A 16,256-nucleotide genomic window follows, 5' to 3' on the forward strand; every position below is an offset into this window, starting at 1 on the left:
TGTACTCACAATGGATCAAGAACAAATAAGCCAGAAATCATTAAGAACAGTATCTCTTAAATAAATTAGATCCAAATTCTTATATTTGACTTAAGGGTTGCTTGATCAAGTGCTGTTTGCCAAACATGATCCATCAATTTCAGTAAGATCCAAAGTAGTGGCTAAGAGGGATTATGAAGGGTATTAAAACAAGTTCAGGGCAAAACAAGCAGAGGAAAGTAACAGGAAAGCACGATTAAAATTGCAGTGCAATGCGCCAGTGTAAAAATGATAGTAATTCAAGCATGCGAGAGTGATGGTGAGACATTATATGAATGAAACGAGGAAAAGCACTAGTCAGCAGTTGGGCAACTTGAATGATAGCAGGCGAAATTCAAGTACAAGCCACGAGCCATGGATGTACATCTGTCATGAATGAGTGAGCACCATAAATGATAAATTAAAAATTAAAAAATTACACTCAGCTGGAAGGTGAGCAGGTCAGCATACTCTTCATCGAAGTCTTCGTTTTGGGTGTCCACAAGCACACCATCCATCTTCAATTGTCCAGCACAAGTCATGGCCTTCATGTATTGTTGAGCTTGTTCAATTATGGTTTTCATCTTGTCAGTGGGAACATGATTGATGGTGGTCAAGAACATTTGGGTGTCATATCCCCTGAGTGGCTCCAAAAAAGTCTCATTCTTGCTGATGACAGTGATCCATTCGGTTTCTGCAGCTGATGCCTTACCCTTCTGTGAAGGCTTCTTCTTGCCCTTAGAGGTGGTGGTCTTGATCTCGAAAGTCATCTCTTTATTCACAAGAAGAACAAGGGCACATTTGACCTGCTGAAGTCATCAGAAGAATGTGTGAATTCAACAAAAAAAATATACTGCCACTGCAGAGAGAGAAAGCACAGTTTGGAGAACTGGCTCCTCGCTGTTGAGCTCTGGGACCAGTACATGTCCTTGGGTGTAGTTGAGGTGCACCATGAAAGTCTGCAGGATAAATGTTGACTGCCACATTCCTGACCATTCCTAGACACACATAGATGTCAGAAAAAATCACACCAAACGATGACACATACCTTCTTGTTGTCAGAGTCAACATCCCCAAAGAGAAACTTGTTGTCCTCGAGCCAAAAATCTGTGAATTCAACACAGTTATCCTCAGATTCATAGAGCGGGTCCACTGCCATGAGACTTGTGATCATCATGATGGCAGTGGAACCAAATCCACCATGCCATTCACTCAAGCATTGCTTAGCCTACATTAGATAGAGTGTCAGCTACAAACACACTGTATCAGTGAGACTTACCATGTAATAGACAGCATCTCCTGGGACAATCAAGTGATTAATGAGTGTGAGGTTTTTTGTGTAGACAGTTTTCCAAGCCTTTGTGAGGATCAGAATCAGCGCGTCATCCTCGACAAGCCATGGATGGACATCATCCCCACCAGCAGCATGAGCGATAGTAGGAATGAGTAAGCCACGCCATGTATTACTGTCCTGGCAACCAGCAGGAAGATCACTGTTCTTGTACTTTACTCTTAAGACTTCTCCAGTGGTGGCTTTCTTCTCCGCAGCGGTTGCCTTCTTCTCTGGGGCGTCTATTGGCTCCTTCTTGACACGCTTCTTGGGCAGGACATCCAAATCATCAAATACATCAACATTGGTCTGTGAAACAGGTTGTGTATCAGTGTGGACTGCTTTGAGTGAATGTGTGTACCTTTGCTGTCACCCGTTTGCTTCCTGTAGCAATGACAGGGCTTGCCTCAACACTATCAACAATAATGATGTCTTCTGATTCCGCTTTGTTGTCATCCATGACAACGTCCCCTGTGACAGATGAGGGGAGCAGCTTGGAGTGAGTGAACTGATATTATGAAGGCGGAGGTGGAGGCAGGGTCAGTGGACTATTGCGAACCTCAACCACATCCTGTAGTAAGTAGTTAACAAAGGAAACAAAAAATAAACAAAAAACATGAACCATTGCTCCTAACACAGTACACAAACCACTTGGCTGTTTCTTCATATTCACAAGGGCATGTGCTGCCAATTGTTCTGGCTCCTCATCCTCATCCAGCAGAGATCCTGTTATGTGGGCATTGTCGTTGATCTCTGAGCCTTCAGGAGTTATTGGGGGGGCAGTAGCACTGCTGATCATTGTCACTTTGGTGAACTGTGTGGGCGCTGAGATGCCGATGCACTGGTTGGATGTGTTTCACTCCTCGGAAATTGAGACAACGTGCCTGTCTTTGGATTCTTAACTCCATGTGCCCACATGGAGACTGAGCCCTTGTAGGCCGCATTCTTCAAGCCACTGGTCAAATCATTCAGCAAGTTCCAGTAAAAAAGAGTCAGTTCAGTCAGCAGCAACATCATGGTGTGGTATCAAGGTACATACATTGCTGTATTCCCTTTTGGGCCAGCATCTGATGCACATGAACTCAACACCATGATCCCATCAGTAACATCATTGTTCTTATCAGTATCAGCTGATACTGCAGCACCATGAACAGCCCCAACAGCATCACGGTGAGTTGTCTTCTGCACTTGCTTCCGCTTTTTCTGCGTGTTTGCCTCACCACTATCACCCACCTCATCTAGATCCTCTGCCTCTGCTGCCTTTGCTGCAGCACCTCTTTTCAGGTCCTGTGGCTTTAGCCTGGGAAGGAGGTGGTTCCATCTTGGTAGCAGTGGTTGCAGCAGCAGTCTTGCCAATGGGACAAGGACAGGGTTTTCTCATGGTGGTTGCCTTTTGCTCCTGGATGGCAAGTTTATCCTGAATGGCTGCAACTTTGGCAATGCCCTTGTGGGTCTTTGCCTCCTGCTCTTGCTTTTCCCTTTGGAGACAAGTGTTGTCCTCTTGTACCTGGGCTGAGGTTCATCTTTTTTGCTGTGTGTCTATGACAACCTGAGTGACCTTTTTTGAAGCATTGGACAGACGTGTAGAGACCATGGTCAGCAGCAGGAATGAGGAAGAGAGCTGGTGAGCAGGACAAGTGGACTCTTGAGCAGGACAGGTGGACTCTTGAGCAGGACAGGTGGACTCTTTGGGCAGGGCAAAGAAGTGGTGAAGAAGGGTTGTTTTAGAGTGTTGTTATATACACTGCATGAGCCCGCCATTATGTACTTTGCTATTTACTGACCCTTAGCTTGTTTTAGTGCCAGTTGGAACTTGACACTGGCTGCTAAGCCCTCCTGCACCCCGAGCCCTCAAGTGCACTGTGTTCTTGTCTCTTTGGTGCGTATTTTTGCTCGTTTCACTGATTATTCACTCACATTTGACCTATAGTCACACTCCATTCTGACTTCTGCACCAATGGCATGAAACTGCAGGACATTCAATGTCAACTTAATCCCTTGTCCACACACTGGCTGCAACCGCTATTTCAAGAACCGGTCAGGTCTCACACAGCACTGTCATGCACTCCACAATTTTTCATTCAAATTGCCTGCAAATGCACACCAATGCCCTGCAGAATCCAACCCAAACAATGGGGAGCAGCTGCTTCCAAATGTCAACTTCCACACAGCTGATCACCATGATGATACAATGGACTATGACTATGGCAATGATGCCATAGATGATAACATGGCCCCAGGTGTCAGTGGGAACGTGGATGAAGTCTATCGCGACTATCACCTTGAACTTGATGGTATGTAGCTCAATTTTATCATCAGTACATTCTAAAATAATTTTTGCACAGGTCGTATATGTGATGCAGCAAGTAATTTCGTTCCCACGGATACCATACCTCCTCCCTTAACATTGAAACAGCCAGGTGACTGGATGCCTTACCATAGTTGATTGGAGTTTGAAACCACAGAGTTTTTGTACAAGAAGGTTCAGATGTCTGCTGGTGACATCGATAAATTGATGCACTTGTGGGGCCTTGGTCTTGCGCAACATGGAGACACCCCTCCTTTTGCAGACCATCGGGACCTATATTCGACTATCGATGAAATGCCAATTGGAGATGTCACTTGGCAGAGTTTTTTAATGAAATATGGTGCAGATGCTGATCCAGCAAGTGATCTCACACTGTGGATGGACACCACATACACTACATGGTTCCACGACCCGCACACTATCATCTGCAACATGTTAGGCAATCCTGACTTCAAAAATGAGATGGATTATGCGCTGTATCATGAGTGGAAAGGCCAGGGTGAAAGCGCAACTCGCCAATGGCACAATGTGATGTCAGGCGATTGGGCCTGGGACCAAGCAGTAAGTTCAATGCTATGAACACAATTCCTTTCACTGACACTTCATCAGGATGAGATTGCCAAAGATCCTGCCATGCATGGTTCAATGTTTGTCCCAGTAATACTCAGAAGTGACAAAACCACAGTCTCAGTCGCAATGGGACAAAATGATTACTACCCGCTGTATGCCTCAATCGGGAACATTCATAATAATGTTTGCTGTGCTCACCATAATGTGGTAGCCATCATTGGCTTTTTGGCCATTCCAAAAAGTGTGTATTCAATTTCTCAGCGCTTCTCAATACTAACAAAGTCTTGCAGCAACAAAAAAACATTCAGATGATCTGTGTTTCCGAAAATTTAAGAAACAACTGTTTCATTCTTCTTTGTCATGGATTCTGTCATCACTCAAGCCCGCCATGTCTGTCCCTGAGGTTGTCCAATTTGGGGACAGGCATTTTAGATGTGTGGTGTATGGTCTCAGTCCTTATATTGCTGACTATCCTGAGCAACTTGTCCTTGGTTGTGTAGTTCAGAATTGGTGCACAAAGTAAGTAATTCATCTGTCTATTTGGTATCTCCTGTACTAACACCAATACCTTAGATGTTTCGCTTATCCTGACAATTTGGACAGCAGTGAGGGTGGGCTTCGTTCACGGGAAGTTGTAGATATCCTGTGTGATGAAGTTGATGCTGGAGTACTTTGGGAGGAATGGGGAGTCATCAGTGATGTAGTGGTGAGTCTTTCTACTATTTAATGGTATCGTTTTAACATATGTTTAGCCTTTCACCAACGACTTCCCTCACAGGTGACATTCACCAGCTTCTCGCACCAGACATCCTACATCAAGTTATTAAAGGAGCGTTTAAAGACCATCTCGTGGCATGGGTTGAGAAGTATCTCAAAAAAGAGCATGGGAAGACATGCGCGAAGGCAATTTTGGATGATATCGATCATCGGTGAGTTTCAGCGTGTTTCTCAATTGTTCTAACTAATTTCTCATCATCTCAGAATTGCTGCAGCTCCGCCTTTCGCAGGACTTCATCGATTTCCACAAGGACATGGATTCTCTCAATGGACTGGCGACAACTCCAAGGCCCTCATGAAGGTCTATCTCCCTGTGATTGAGGGACACATCCCTCAGGACATCATCTGATGTTTTCAGGCCTTCCTCAAATTCTGTTACATCATGTGACAAGACATTATCACAGAGGACACCCTTCTACAGCTTTCTGACTGTCTTGGACACTTCCATCGCTATCGACAAATCTTCCAAGATACCAGTATTCAATTCAACAGATTTTCCCTGCCACGCCAGCACACACTGTGCCATTATTCCATGCTCATCCATTTGTTTGGTGCCCCGAACGGGATATGCTCCTCCATAACGGAGTCCAAACACATAAAGGCCATCAAGGAGCCTTGGTGCCATTCCAGCAAATTCAATGCCCTTGGACAAATGTTGCTCACCAACCAGTGCCTTGACAAACTTGCTGCATCACACTCGGACTTCACTGCATGCAGAATGCTTGACTGACTCATTCGTTTTAGATCATTTAGCATATCTAGGTACATCTTCTACTTGTTACAACAAATGTATACTAATATGGATGCATACTAGACCAGCTTGAGTCTGCACAGAATGATGTCACCATGCAGGTGGATGCCCCAGACAACAACGGCCATGGCACAACAGCAGCAACAGCAACAACCACATGAGCAGCCACAGCAGCAGCAGCAACAGCAGCAACAGCGGCAGCAGCAACAATCCGAAGGGCTGCAGCAGCAGCAGCAGCAACTACAGCAACAGCAGCAGCAATAATCTGAACGGCCGCAGCAGCAGCAGCAACAGCAGCAGCAGCAACAACAGCAACAACAGCAGCAACAGCAACAGCAGCAACAGCAGCAACAGCAGCAACAACAACAACAACCCAAATGGCCACAGCAGCAGCACCAACATTAACACCGATGCCAACAGCAGCAGCAACAACTGCCACAGCAGCTGCTGCAGTTGATGATGACGACGACGACGATGGCACTAACGACCATCATGATGGTGATGACGACAGTGGAGAAGACATCCAGATCAATCCGGCAGACCAGGCAGACTCAGAGCGCCCCCACTTGGACAAGCCTGGAGATGGCATCATAGAAGAACCCAGAGCACAGTGCAATGTCAAATTGGCACATACCCATTGTGAGTTCCCTCTCCCTCATGTATATCTCAAATTACTCAATTTAGCGTCTTCAAAGAATGATATCGTGCGTGCAATATCCACGCGTTAGCAGATGAGCTTCACATACTGGATCTCCCCCACCTTGTCCGACTTTTTCTATTCGATCAACTCCTTGCGGATGACATGCACACTTCTGACACTGTTCCCCTCAGTGCATGTCCATGATTCGAGGGCCGCATCAAAATATTTAATTCGGCCGCAGCCAGTTTTTATGCACCAAGTGACCCGAGCGGTGTTGGTGGAATGTGGCACGAACACATTCATGCAGCACCATCATGGCATTGAGGCCCTGCACATAACAACACTGTCCTCGTCAATACTGCCAGCGAGGATGGGATCAATGGGATGGACGTCAGTCATGTCCTGTGTTTTTTTTCATTCCAGCACAGTCGAGAGACTTTCCCTTGCACCCTCATCCACTGGTTCAAACTCATTGCGAATGAGCCGAATCCAGACACTGGCATGTGGATGGTAAGACCTTCTTTTCATGCAGACTCGAGTCAAGAGCTCTCCATCATTCACATTGACACCATTATTCATGCATGTCACCTCTTACCTATTTTTGACTCTGATTTTGCTTCGGACAACCTTACACTTCATAACATTTTAGACATATGGCCCAGCTTCTATGTTAACAGATTCATAGATCACCATGTGTTTGAAATAGCATATTGACTTAGATCATTTTTTGTCACACTTTTGTGTCTTATAAGCTCCTTAATGACAATGTGATGATGTTTCCCACAAAGACATCAAGTCTCCATCAAGCAAAGACTTATGTTCTTGCATGTTCTTACATTTGGCTTAGTCCTTGTAGTCTACTTGATACAAATTTTCAAGATTTTAAGGAACATTAAGTAATGTGTAGATTTCCTGATGCAACTGTGCCATACAGCCAAATGAGTTGATTCTTCTCCGTGTCATCTAGTGATCTGTAGGTGTAGTTGAGGAGATCCACTTGGGTCCCTTCCAAACATTTTGGGTGGGGCTGACACTCATGGGAGTTATATTGAACACCATTGACAACGACCTCTGACAGCATCACCCAAGTTCCTTCAGACGATGGAAGAACTATTAATACAAGGTCAGAGAGCAGGATAAGTAGGTACAAGATAGATATACTGACATTGATTGATCCTCACTCATTCACGAAGGTTGTAACATGTGTGATGAAATGGACCAACTGAAAGTACTAGCCAGGTTCGAGGGTGCCGTGAAAATCATCTGGGCATTAGTTATCTCAAGGAATGACGTACGAAGAGCTGAATCAAAGCTTGTAAGTTGTGACAAGACTTATGTCGCAAAACGATCCACCTGTCGAGTGATGGAGAGGGGATAAATAAATGAATAGATGATTGTGGAATGCAGTTGAAGCTGAGGGACGAGTGGGTGCTCATCTGGTTGCAGGAGTTGCTGTACATGCTGGCGTCATTGCTAGCCAATTACATCGGCTACAGACAGAACCCCTACTAGGCGTAGCTTGCAGAAGCGAAAAGGTAACAAAGACAGTTTCCTCCACATTCGACTTCACACAAGCGTTCGTGCAATATGCAGTCGCGCTGTCAGCTGATGACTTGAGTCCATCATTATCCATGGGGCGCGCATGACCTATAATGCCGCTATCACCGTGATGGTGACCAAGGGGTTTCACAATGTCTCGTCGATCTGTATCTCATCAACGCGATCAAGACAGATACTGCGTAGTACGTAGAGTGTGGTATGTTCACGCGGCGGACCGTTATGCGGATGGAGGATACTGCTTTGTCGGTAGCTTTGCCTCGCCTGGATGAATGGCTCGCTGCGATGGAGGTTGAGCCGTACCTCTCGCCACCTATCATATCGGATGGGTGCTGGGAGAAATTTGGCGAGACATTACCTGTTATAGCTCCTCTCATGGTGAGGTACCAGCGCAGCCGACTTTGGTTTTGGAGCCAGCTCTACTTTGAAGCTCTGGGTCGCTTGATGACCTTGCATAAAAATATGGTGGATCTTTGGTGACGGTTGCTCATAACTTTAATAGTCTGTCGAGTTACTCACGCTTAGCTAGTGATTCGTTTTTCTCCCCATTTACTTTCCGATGTCTGGAAAATACTAATGGGCCATACTCCGTGTGATACTATGCAGGGCCTAAACAAATAGATACTCGTCCCATTGATATATTCGTCAGAGTGATTGCTGAAGTTTCTAGGTAGTGTCGCGCAGCACTCGTAATTCTAGAGCTTTGACTTCCCTGAGGAAATATCGTATTTCCTGTTCAGAAAGTTGGCCATAACTCCCGCTGTATGAACGGTTAGATTGCAATCAATTAGTCCTTCACGTCAACATACCAAGCTCTTCTGGAGACTCCTGAGGAATCTAAGGCACGATTATGTCAATCATAGAATAATTAAAGGTAAGATGGTAATACAGACGAGATGGCCAGATGACTTGAAGACGATGTTGGATGAATTTGCAGGTCTGCGCCAAGCACGCTGCTTCCTCAATTCCGCTAACATTGATCTGTCGGACAACACCTATTAGTTAGTGAACTTCATTCCGCCACCCTAACCTACACATCCTCGCTTGGTTTTCCGGGAAGAATCCACAGTAGCTCAATCTTTTCGTCAAGCGTTTCCATCAATTCCCAGGTTTCACACCTAACTCGTGGATTCGCAGTGAGAAGAGCCTCGTGAACGGGAGGCGTTTTCAATCTGACGCATCCGCTTTCATCCTCGTACAGTCCGAAATCGACATAGTGCTGAAGGACGTCAGGGTCCCAAGCAGAGAACATGGGTGAAGATTTAAAGGAACGCAGGGCATCCTCCCTACAATCATAGTCAGTAGTACTCCGAAACGAGAGTATTGTCAAAGTTTAATCACCGTGACGGCCATTGATCGCGCCTTATCAAAGTAGCCCCAACGAAGTACTGGTTGTGCTCCCACACATATCCTTGGAAAGGATCAAGTGTTGCATCGAGGAGGATCATCGAGGAGAACAAGGCAGGGAAATGCAACGCGGCCAACGTCCTGTGCAATATTATGAGATTCAATTAATCTCTGAACTGCGGATGACATACACCGCACCACCTCCAAACGAGTGTCCTGCTACGGCCAAGGTCCGGGAGGAGAAGCCACTCTTTTGACGTGATTCACCAATGGATGCGGGAACTCGATGAAGTTGGATGGGGAGAGAAGATGTTTCTACCTCTTCCGGCATATAGTTGATGAGAAAGTTTGCAATGTCTCTCGCATTGTCGGTCCAATCAGCTGTTGTCAATTAATTCCAAGCGGGAGGTCTAAGAAACGATCTCTTACAGCTACCACTGAGATTCTGTTTGTTTAGCAGAGCCGAGTCCCCATGTTGCACGGACTCCCACGACCATATCTCATCTATGACATCACAGGCAGCTAGTAGATAGCGTAAACTGGTCTCGCACATCTCAAACACCATTAGATTCCTAGCATGCATAAGCAGGCATCGCAAGACTCACTTCCTTCGGAAAACCCAATCCGTGCACAAGGAACAAGGTGATCCCCTTCGTTTTGATTTTGGCCTCCTGGTCCTTTTTTACATATCGATTGACGCAATTCCACAGCAACCTTTCGTCTGTCACCCCGGAGTAGCCGTCCTCACATAGCCGGGCTTGTTGTTCCATGAGTTCAAGTCCTAAAATATTAATATCTCTCTCGGTTCTCTTTTTCGAAGGGCGAGGAGGTGGCTCGGGAACTGGAACATTTGGGTTGACTCTGGGATTGGCTGCAGGTATGATATGCGTGCTGATATTGTATGTACCGAGTAAGTCATCGGACCTGGGTTTGAAGGGCAGAGAAGGGACTTCGACGTGCCCTTCATGAGGCTTGAATGGCACCCATGGGCGCGGTTTCACCGTCGTCTGGAGTGTTGTAGGTGTGTAGGGATAGGAAAAGGTCATGACTGTCAATGATTGCTGTCTGGAGCTCTCTTTTCTATCAATTTCCGATTCGGAGAATATCAGATTGACCGTTATCTTGCAGAATCAGCACGGATTATATACCGCTCGGTGATGACTATAATATTAAACTGGCGCGCTTTGTATTGTCAATTCCGTAAGGGTGACCAGACTTTGATGGCTCAGAATTTGATTGAAGGAACCGAGTAAGGTCTAGTAAGGACCTATTTGGAATGATAACGGTGTACCAGCTTGAAGCCGAATCAGAAAAAAAACATTCCAAATGTTCAGAACAGAAAATAGTCACACAGCTACAGTCGGATCTCAAATCCGTCAATCAGTGCGCTAGTCACGTCCACATCTTATCCGTCAAAACCCAAAGATAGATTTACATATAGCACGATCATCACGGGGAAGAAAACTTGATCGCGCCCGTCATAGGGTCCGTGAACGTGAACATTGCAGCGTGCGATACGATTAATGCAAACGTCGCAGTCCTAAGTAGTAGTAGTTGTATTAATAGTGTCTTCAAGTCAGACCTATGCACTGCGGACTCACATTAGCGCCGTCCAAGGCGTACTCCCACCCTCCTTTGTGCGAATAGGGTGCTGGTTCATGAAGCTGCTGAGCGCGATGAGGACCACTGGCCATGCTAGGTACCTGTGAAGACGGGTTCTGAGCTTAAGAGGCACCTAGAAAGAGCAACCAGTATGGAAAGGTGGCTTTCCTATAGTAGACTTACCGATTTCTAGAAACTAGCACTAGACCAGCGAGGAACATGCCCATCGAGCCCATAGTGTCTGCCAGTGTGCGTTGAGTTCTGTAGAATCAAGAGAATGTACTGTACTCACCAGCAGACTCTGCACGCCACGTTTTCGGCAGAGACAGCTTAGTTTCCCGAGTCGAATCTCTTGGGTCTGTGGACATTTTGGAATATTAATAAAATGTTGATGTTGAAGCAAAACGCCTGCAGCTGAAAACTACTCACGTGACTACTTCCGGCCAAAACCAAGTTAACTTGTGCTGCTTCCTAGTACCATCAACCATGTTCCCCACCCCCCCAATCCTAGCATCAGCACTATCCAAGATCTCCACTCCCTTCCGCCGCTCCCAACTCGGTCTCTTCCATGGTAAAACCAAACAATACGGGAACAATGTCCCGCATTCAAAACACAAAACTAGACGCACATGGCTTCCCAATGTTCACACCAAACGCTTGACATCAGATGCGTTGGGGCGGGATGTCAAAGTGAAGCTTACGACGCGTGCGCTTAAGAGTATTAACAAGGTATGTTGCTCTTTGTCTTTTAAGGTGGTTTCTTATTATACCCTTTACCGTTACTTTATGCTCGTTTGCTTTGGACGTGGTGTATTTTTTTTGTTTACTGGCACTTGGAGTAGCATGGCGGCGTTGATAACTACCTCCTGCGCACCAAACCCGATTTATTAGGTATAGAAGGGATGCGTCTCAGGATCTTAGTACGCGAGCAGCTAGATGTCAAACGGACCGAAGATGAGGCTTTGGCACAAGCAGAAGCGAAGATCCAGCTCGAGAAAGAGATGAAGGAGGCAAAACAGAAACGCAGAGCGAAAGTTGCACATGCGCGGAAATCGAGGGAAGCGAAGTTGAACATCTCTGAGGGGATATTTGGGTCGGGGTCGACGCCTCCTCGAGTTGATGCGTCATAACTAATGGTGAGTGAGGGTTATTCAGTTCTTCTTGTACGATCCCTGAGCTGAATCCTGATGGAATGTAGATGCGGCTGTCTTGTAGCATATACTCCTACATAATACCTCGAATTTTAACGACCCAGCTTCATTCAAGCTAAACCCGCACATGTCTCATTTCATCTTAAACGCCCAGCATCCTATCGTAAGAATAAAAGGGCATGATTATGATTATACACCATACCATGCGATTTATGTAGTGAAAGATGAACGAACGGAATGATGTAGTAGGAACGTGATATGGCTATATAAATCAAAACCGGATCATTTGAATCCTCCCAGAACAGTGCAGTACAGTAGCGAAATCGAAAACCTGAATAACGAGAAAAGCAACAATAAAAGGGACAAACGTGAACGTAGGAAAAAGAAAGACCCCTCTGGTCATGATGCAACTCCGACATGGAGCACCTTCCGCCACCACCCGCTTCTCCATCATAGTCGTATTCGACACAGTGGTGCTCACTCCCACTCCGAATCCAGGCTCGTTAGCGGTGACACCTGATCGACCCACACGTACAGACCACATACTCCTCATATACGGCGCCCGCAACGAGACAAGCTGGAAAGGGTGACTCAGGTCTACGGAATCCGAATTCAAAAATCGAAACCCGCCTGCGGGTCTTACTTCATCCTCGCCTTCGCTCTCCGCGTAAACTTGGACGTGCCCGTCTAAGTCTTCTGTGCTGGTTCTCGAGAGCGGTCACGCGACTGCGACTGCGCTGAGGGCTCATATGATATACGTGAGGGGGTGAGTTACCCTGGGCGCGCGACAGGTGCAAGATTAAACATCTTTCGCGGTGCATCTAGATTGCCTGGAATAACTCATTGCGAAACATGCTCAGCAAAGATGACATAAAAAGGCACTACGAAAAACGGACCTACATGACGACAAATTTTGCCTAGCAACCTCTGAGTTCATTGATTTCTTTGCCAATACACGCCTGGACCATAATATCAAGGGTATGTTCCCATACCACACTGTGTTCCTTTAGCTGTTCGAACAGAGCACGGTGTGCCCTTTCGCAGGAGAATAGGCATTCGGAGGTGATTTGGCGAGAGAATGGAGGCAGATTGGGGTAACCAGTCAGCGGAAAGGTATTAAGTGGGGGTGCGTGTTGAGCACGAGAATAGGATGATGACCGGATATACTAGGGGCTGAGACAGTACGAATATTATGAGGTTGAACTAGATATGTTGGTGTTTGTGAATGTTTGTGATGCTTTGAGCGTCTGAAGCATGTGCAGCTCGTATGTTTTGAATGCACACGAGAATCTCAACACAACAGAATTCTCGGGAGTCGGGTCTTCATTTCCGTGCAGGATCTTCAGGAAGCATCATGACGAAACGCGGCGTTGGCCTGCGATCCATCACCCAAGTCAACCCAATGTTAACCTGCCCTGAAATTCGCCTGAGCTCCCTTCCAAAGTGCTACTCACCGGCCTTCCGAAAGCCTCAAAAATGCCAAGTCCGGACAGATATTTGGCCAAATTTCGAACAACCTATTCATTAAATAATCTCAGAAGCGGATCAAAGTTCTTTTTATCCATCTGGGGTGTAATCATGAGGGAAATCATCGCTCCGAGAGTGATGGCATGATGTTGGAATTTTCTCAAGAGCTTCCGACGGGGCCTAGACTGACTCGCGCTATCGGTTCCACTTCCCGCCTCAAGCTGACGCTTTGGTCCCACCAGTGCCAGCACGAACCCAAATGGGCTATGACGTGTTCGTTCTAGCGATAATTTGCGAGGGAGGAAAGGAGACGAACTGAGACGAAGTCCCAGAGTGGTTGTCCCCATATTCGACATAGTTGGTGATATCACAGTAAGTTCTAATTGCTTCCTTATATCGGGAGGTTCGACCGTTTGAACTTCACCGAAGGCCGTTCAAAAAGTGAGTGCGAGTAATGGGCTTGCGCCCAGATTTCGGACTTCAACTGACCAGATAGGTGATGGGCTCCAACGGCATGGAGTCCACGACGTCGGTCCTCTTAGACTCGGCAACTGCGTAGCGTTCAGCAGACTGCCAATCATATCTGTGGCATCCTCCAGATATATCCGCATGCATCTTTGTAAAGGTACGCGGGAAGTGGCTATCTAGTATACAGCGGACGAGAGTCGGAGAACTAAAGTAACATACTTTACTCTCCCACTCACTCCATCACGACATCCACGTCGACTTTAAAGCTCTGGGTCACTATAGCCTTGCATAAAGATATGATGGATCTTTAAAGGCGACAGTTCCTCTTAACTTTAGCTATAATCTGTCGAGATATTCATAATTAGTTAGAAATTTGTTTGTCTCCGCGTGTACTTTCGATGTCTGGGAAACACCCATGCCATGCTCCATGTAATACTATCCAGGGCATAAACAAATAGATACTCGTCCCATTGATGTACACGTCGGACTGGTTGCTAAAGTTTCCAGGTGTAGTGTCGCACAACACCCATTTATATACGCGATTCTAGAGCTTTGATCTCCCTGAGGAAATATCGTATTTCCTGTTCAGAAAGTCGGCCATAACTCCTGCTGTATAAACAGTTATATGGGAATCAATTAGTTTTATGTCAACATACCAAGCTCTTCTGGAGACTCCTGAGGAATCTAAGGTACGATTATGTCAGTCATAGAAATAATTTAAGGCGAGATACAGACAAGATGGTTAGATGACTTGAAGACGACGTTGGATGAATTTGCAGGTCTGCGCCAAGCACGCTGCTTCCTCACTTCCAGTAGCGTCGTCCTGTCAGATAACGCCTATCAGTTAGTGAACTTCATTCCGCCACCCTGACCTACACATCCAAGCTTGGTTTTCCGGGAAGAATCCACAGTAGTTCAATCTTTTCGTCAAGCTTTTCCAACAATTCCCAGGTTTCGCGGCTAGCTCGTGAATTCGCAAGGACAAGAGCCTCGTGAATAGGAGGCAATTTCAATCTGACACATCCGCTTTCATCCTCGTACAGTCCGAAATCGACATAGAGCCGAAGGACATCAGGATGCCAAGCAGAGAACGCAGGTGAAGATTTAAAGGAACGCAGGGCGTCCTCCCTACAATCATAATCAGTAGTACTCCGAAACGAGAGTATTGTCAAATTTTAATCACCGTGATGGCCATCGATCGCGCCTTATCAAAGTAGCCCCAGCCAAGTACTGGTTGTGCTCCCACTCGAGTCCTTGGAAAGGATCAATGATCGGATCGACGAGGATCATCGAAGAGAACAAGGCCGGGAAATGCAATGCGGCTAACGTACTGTGCAATATCATGAGATTCGATCGGTCTCTGAACTACGGATGACATACACCGAGCAACCTCCAAACGAGTGTCCTGCCACAACCAAAGTCCGGGATGAGAAGCCACTCTTTTGGCGCGATTCACCAATGGATGCAGGAACTCGATGAAGTTGGATGGGGAGAGAAGATGTTTCTACCTCTTCTGGCATATAGTTAATGAGAAAATTTGCAATGTCTCTCGCATTGTCAGTCCAATCAACTGCTGTCGATTAATTCGAAGCGGGAGGTCTGAAAAACGATCTCTTACAGCTACCACTGAGATTCTGTCTGTTTAGCAGAGCGGAATCCCCATGTTGCACTGACTCCCATGACCATATTTCATCTATGACACCACAGGCAGCTAGTAGATAGCATAAATTGGTCTCACATATCTAATACACGGTTAGATCCTCAGCATGCATGAAAAGGCATCACGAGACTCACTTCCTTTGGAAAACTCGCTCCGTGCACAAGGAACAAGGTGATCCCCTTCCTCCTGACTTCGGCCTCCTTGTCCTTTTTTACATATCGATTGACGCAATTCCACAGCAACCTTTCGTCTGTCACCCCGGAGTAGCCGTCCTCACATAGCGAGGCCTGTTGTTCCATGAGTTCAAGTCCTAAATGCTTGATATCCCTCTCGGATCTTCTTTTCGAAGAGCGAGAAGGTGGCTCGGGCACTGGAATCTTTGGGGTGACTCTGGGATTGGCTGCAGGCATGATATGCGTGCTGATGTTGTGTGTACCGAGTAAGTCATCGGACCTGGGCTTGAAGGGCAGGGGCGGGACTTCGACGTGCCCTTCATAAGACTTGAATGGCACCCATGGACGAGGTTTCACGTTCGTCCGGAGTGTTGTAGGCGTGTAGGGATATGAGGAGGTCATGACTGTCGATGACTGCTACCTGGAGCTCTCTTTCT

The 16,256-nt window shown here is 46.4% G+C and overlaps 8 protein-coding genes across 8 annotated transcripts; 3 read left to right on the top strand and 5 right to left on the bottom strand.

Moving 5' to 3' along the window:
- Positions 1 to 336: 336 nt before the first annotated feature.
- Positions 337 to 2,942, bottom strand: BJ212DRAFT_1298368 (uncharacterized protein; the record flags this gene model as incomplete). The annotated part of the gene is given in 12 exon segments (XM_041332692.1): positions 337 to 405; positions 459 to 824; positions 873 to 1,016; positions 1,067 to 1,246; positions 1,298 to 1,657; positions 1,710 to 1,856; positions 1,908 to 1,919; positions 1,971 to 2,189; positions 2,252 to 2,303; positions 2,388 to 2,648; positions 2,856 to 2,887; positions 2,907 to 2,942. The coding sequence occupies 12 exon segments, from the start codon at positions 2,940 to 2,942 to the stop codon at positions 337 to 339; spliced, it is 1,878 nt and encodes a 625-aa protein (XP_041194778.1).
- A 597-nt stretch (positions 2,943 to 3,539) lies between these two features.
- On the top strand, positions 3,540 to 7,108 carry BJ212DRAFT_1446229 (uncharacterized protein; the record flags this gene model as incomplete). Its single annotated transcript, XM_041338214.1, has 14 exons — positions 3,540 to 3,642; positions 3,694 to 3,789; positions 3,814 to 4,217; positions 4,266 to 4,467; positions 4,517 to 4,745; positions 4,800 to 4,932; positions 5,019 to 5,155; positions 5,208 to 5,316; positions 5,410 to 5,672; positions 5,823 to 5,827; positions 6,175 to 6,393; positions 6,483 to 6,574; positions 6,605 to 6,671; positions 6,720 to 7,108. 14 exons carry the CDS (start codon positions 3,540 to 3,542, stop codon positions 7,106 to 7,108), a joined length of 2,448 nt encoding a protein of 815 aa, XP_041194779.1.
- Positions 7,109 to 8,077: 969 nt separating this feature from the next.
- On the top strand, positions 8,078 to 8,789 carry BJ212DRAFT_1495432 (uncharacterized protein). The gene has a single exon (XM_041341530.1). The coding sequence runs from the start codon at positions 8,153 to 8,155 to the stop codon at positions 8,429 to 8,431; it is 279 nt and encodes a 92-aa protein (XP_041194780.1). The 5' UTR covers positions 8,078 to 8,152; the 3' UTR covers positions 8,432 to 8,789.
- On the bottom strand, positions 8,417 to 10,344 carry BJ212DRAFT_1586735 (Alpha/beta hydrolase family-domain-containing protein; the record flags this gene model as incomplete). The annotated part of the gene is made up of 8 exons (XM_041342392.1): positions 8,417 to 8,711; positions 8,761 to 8,788; positions 8,845 to 8,932; positions 8,986 to 9,237; positions 9,293 to 9,439; positions 9,490 to 9,679; positions 9,728 to 9,851; positions 9,904 to 10,344. 8 exons carry the CDS (start codon positions 10,342 to 10,344, stop codon positions 8,647 to 8,649), a joined length of 1,335 nt encoding a protein of 444 aa, XP_041194781.1. The 3' UTR covers positions 8,417 to 8,646.
- Positions 10,345 to 10,747: 403 nt separating this feature from the next.
- Positions 10,748 to 11,268, bottom strand: BJ212DRAFT_1268023 (uncharacterized protein; the record flags this gene model as incomplete). The annotated part of the gene is made up of 4 exons (XM_041330696.1): positions 10,748 to 10,838; positions 10,900 to 11,001; positions 11,084 to 11,141; positions 11,193 to 11,268. The coding sequence occupies 4 exons, from the start codon at positions 11,266 to 11,268 to the stop codon at positions 10,748 to 10,750; spliced, it is 327 nt and encodes a 108-aa protein (XP_041194782.1).
- A 60-nt stretch (positions 11,269 to 11,328) lies between these two features.
- Positions 11,329 to 12,207, top strand: BJ212DRAFT_72677 (uncharacterized protein). The gene is made up of 3 exons (XM_041343924.1): positions 11,329 to 11,629; positions 11,743 to 12,036; positions 12,099 to 12,207. The coding sequence occupies exons 1-2, from the start codon at positions 11,387 to 11,389 to the stop codon at positions 12,028 to 12,030; spliced, it is 531 nt and encodes a 176-aa protein (XP_041194783.1). The 5' UTR covers positions 11,329 to 11,386; the 3' UTR covers positions 12,031 to 12,036; positions 12,099 to 12,207.
- Positions 12,208 to 13,735: 1,528 nt separating this feature from the next.
- Positions 13,736 to 14,170, bottom strand: BJ212DRAFT_1344167 (uncharacterized protein; the record flags this gene model as incomplete). The annotated part of the gene is given in 3 exon segments (XM_041335256.1): positions 13,736 to 13,891; positions 13,928 to 13,941; positions 13,957 to 14,170. Coding segments are annotated over 3 exon segments (193 nt in total), but the record flags the coding sequence as incomplete, so codon positions are not given.
- A 360-nt stretch (positions 14,171 to 14,530) lies between these two features.
- BJ212DRAFT_1479221 (Alpha/Beta hydrolase protein) lies at positions 14,531 to 16,221 on the bottom strand (the record flags this gene model as incomplete). The annotated part of the gene is made up of 8 exons (XM_041339837.1): positions 14,531 to 14,595; positions 14,643 to 14,670; positions 14,722 to 14,809; positions 14,863 to 15,114; positions 15,170 to 15,316; positions 15,367 to 15,556; positions 15,605 to 15,728; positions 15,781 to 16,221. 8 exons carry the CDS (start codon positions 16,219 to 16,221, stop codon positions 14,531 to 14,533), a joined length of 1,335 nt encoding a protein of 444 aa, XP_041194785.1.
- Between the last annotated feature and the right edge of the window lie 35 nt (positions 16,222 to 16,256).

This window comes from Suillus subaureus (assembly GCF_016647635.1).
Source record: "Suillus subaureus strain MN1 chromosome Unknown BJ212scaffold_10, whole genome shotgun sequence".
Classification (NCBI taxonomy): domain Eukaryota; kingdom Fungi; phylum Basidiomycota; class Agaricomycetes; order Boletales; family Suillaceae; genus Suillus; species Suillus subaureus.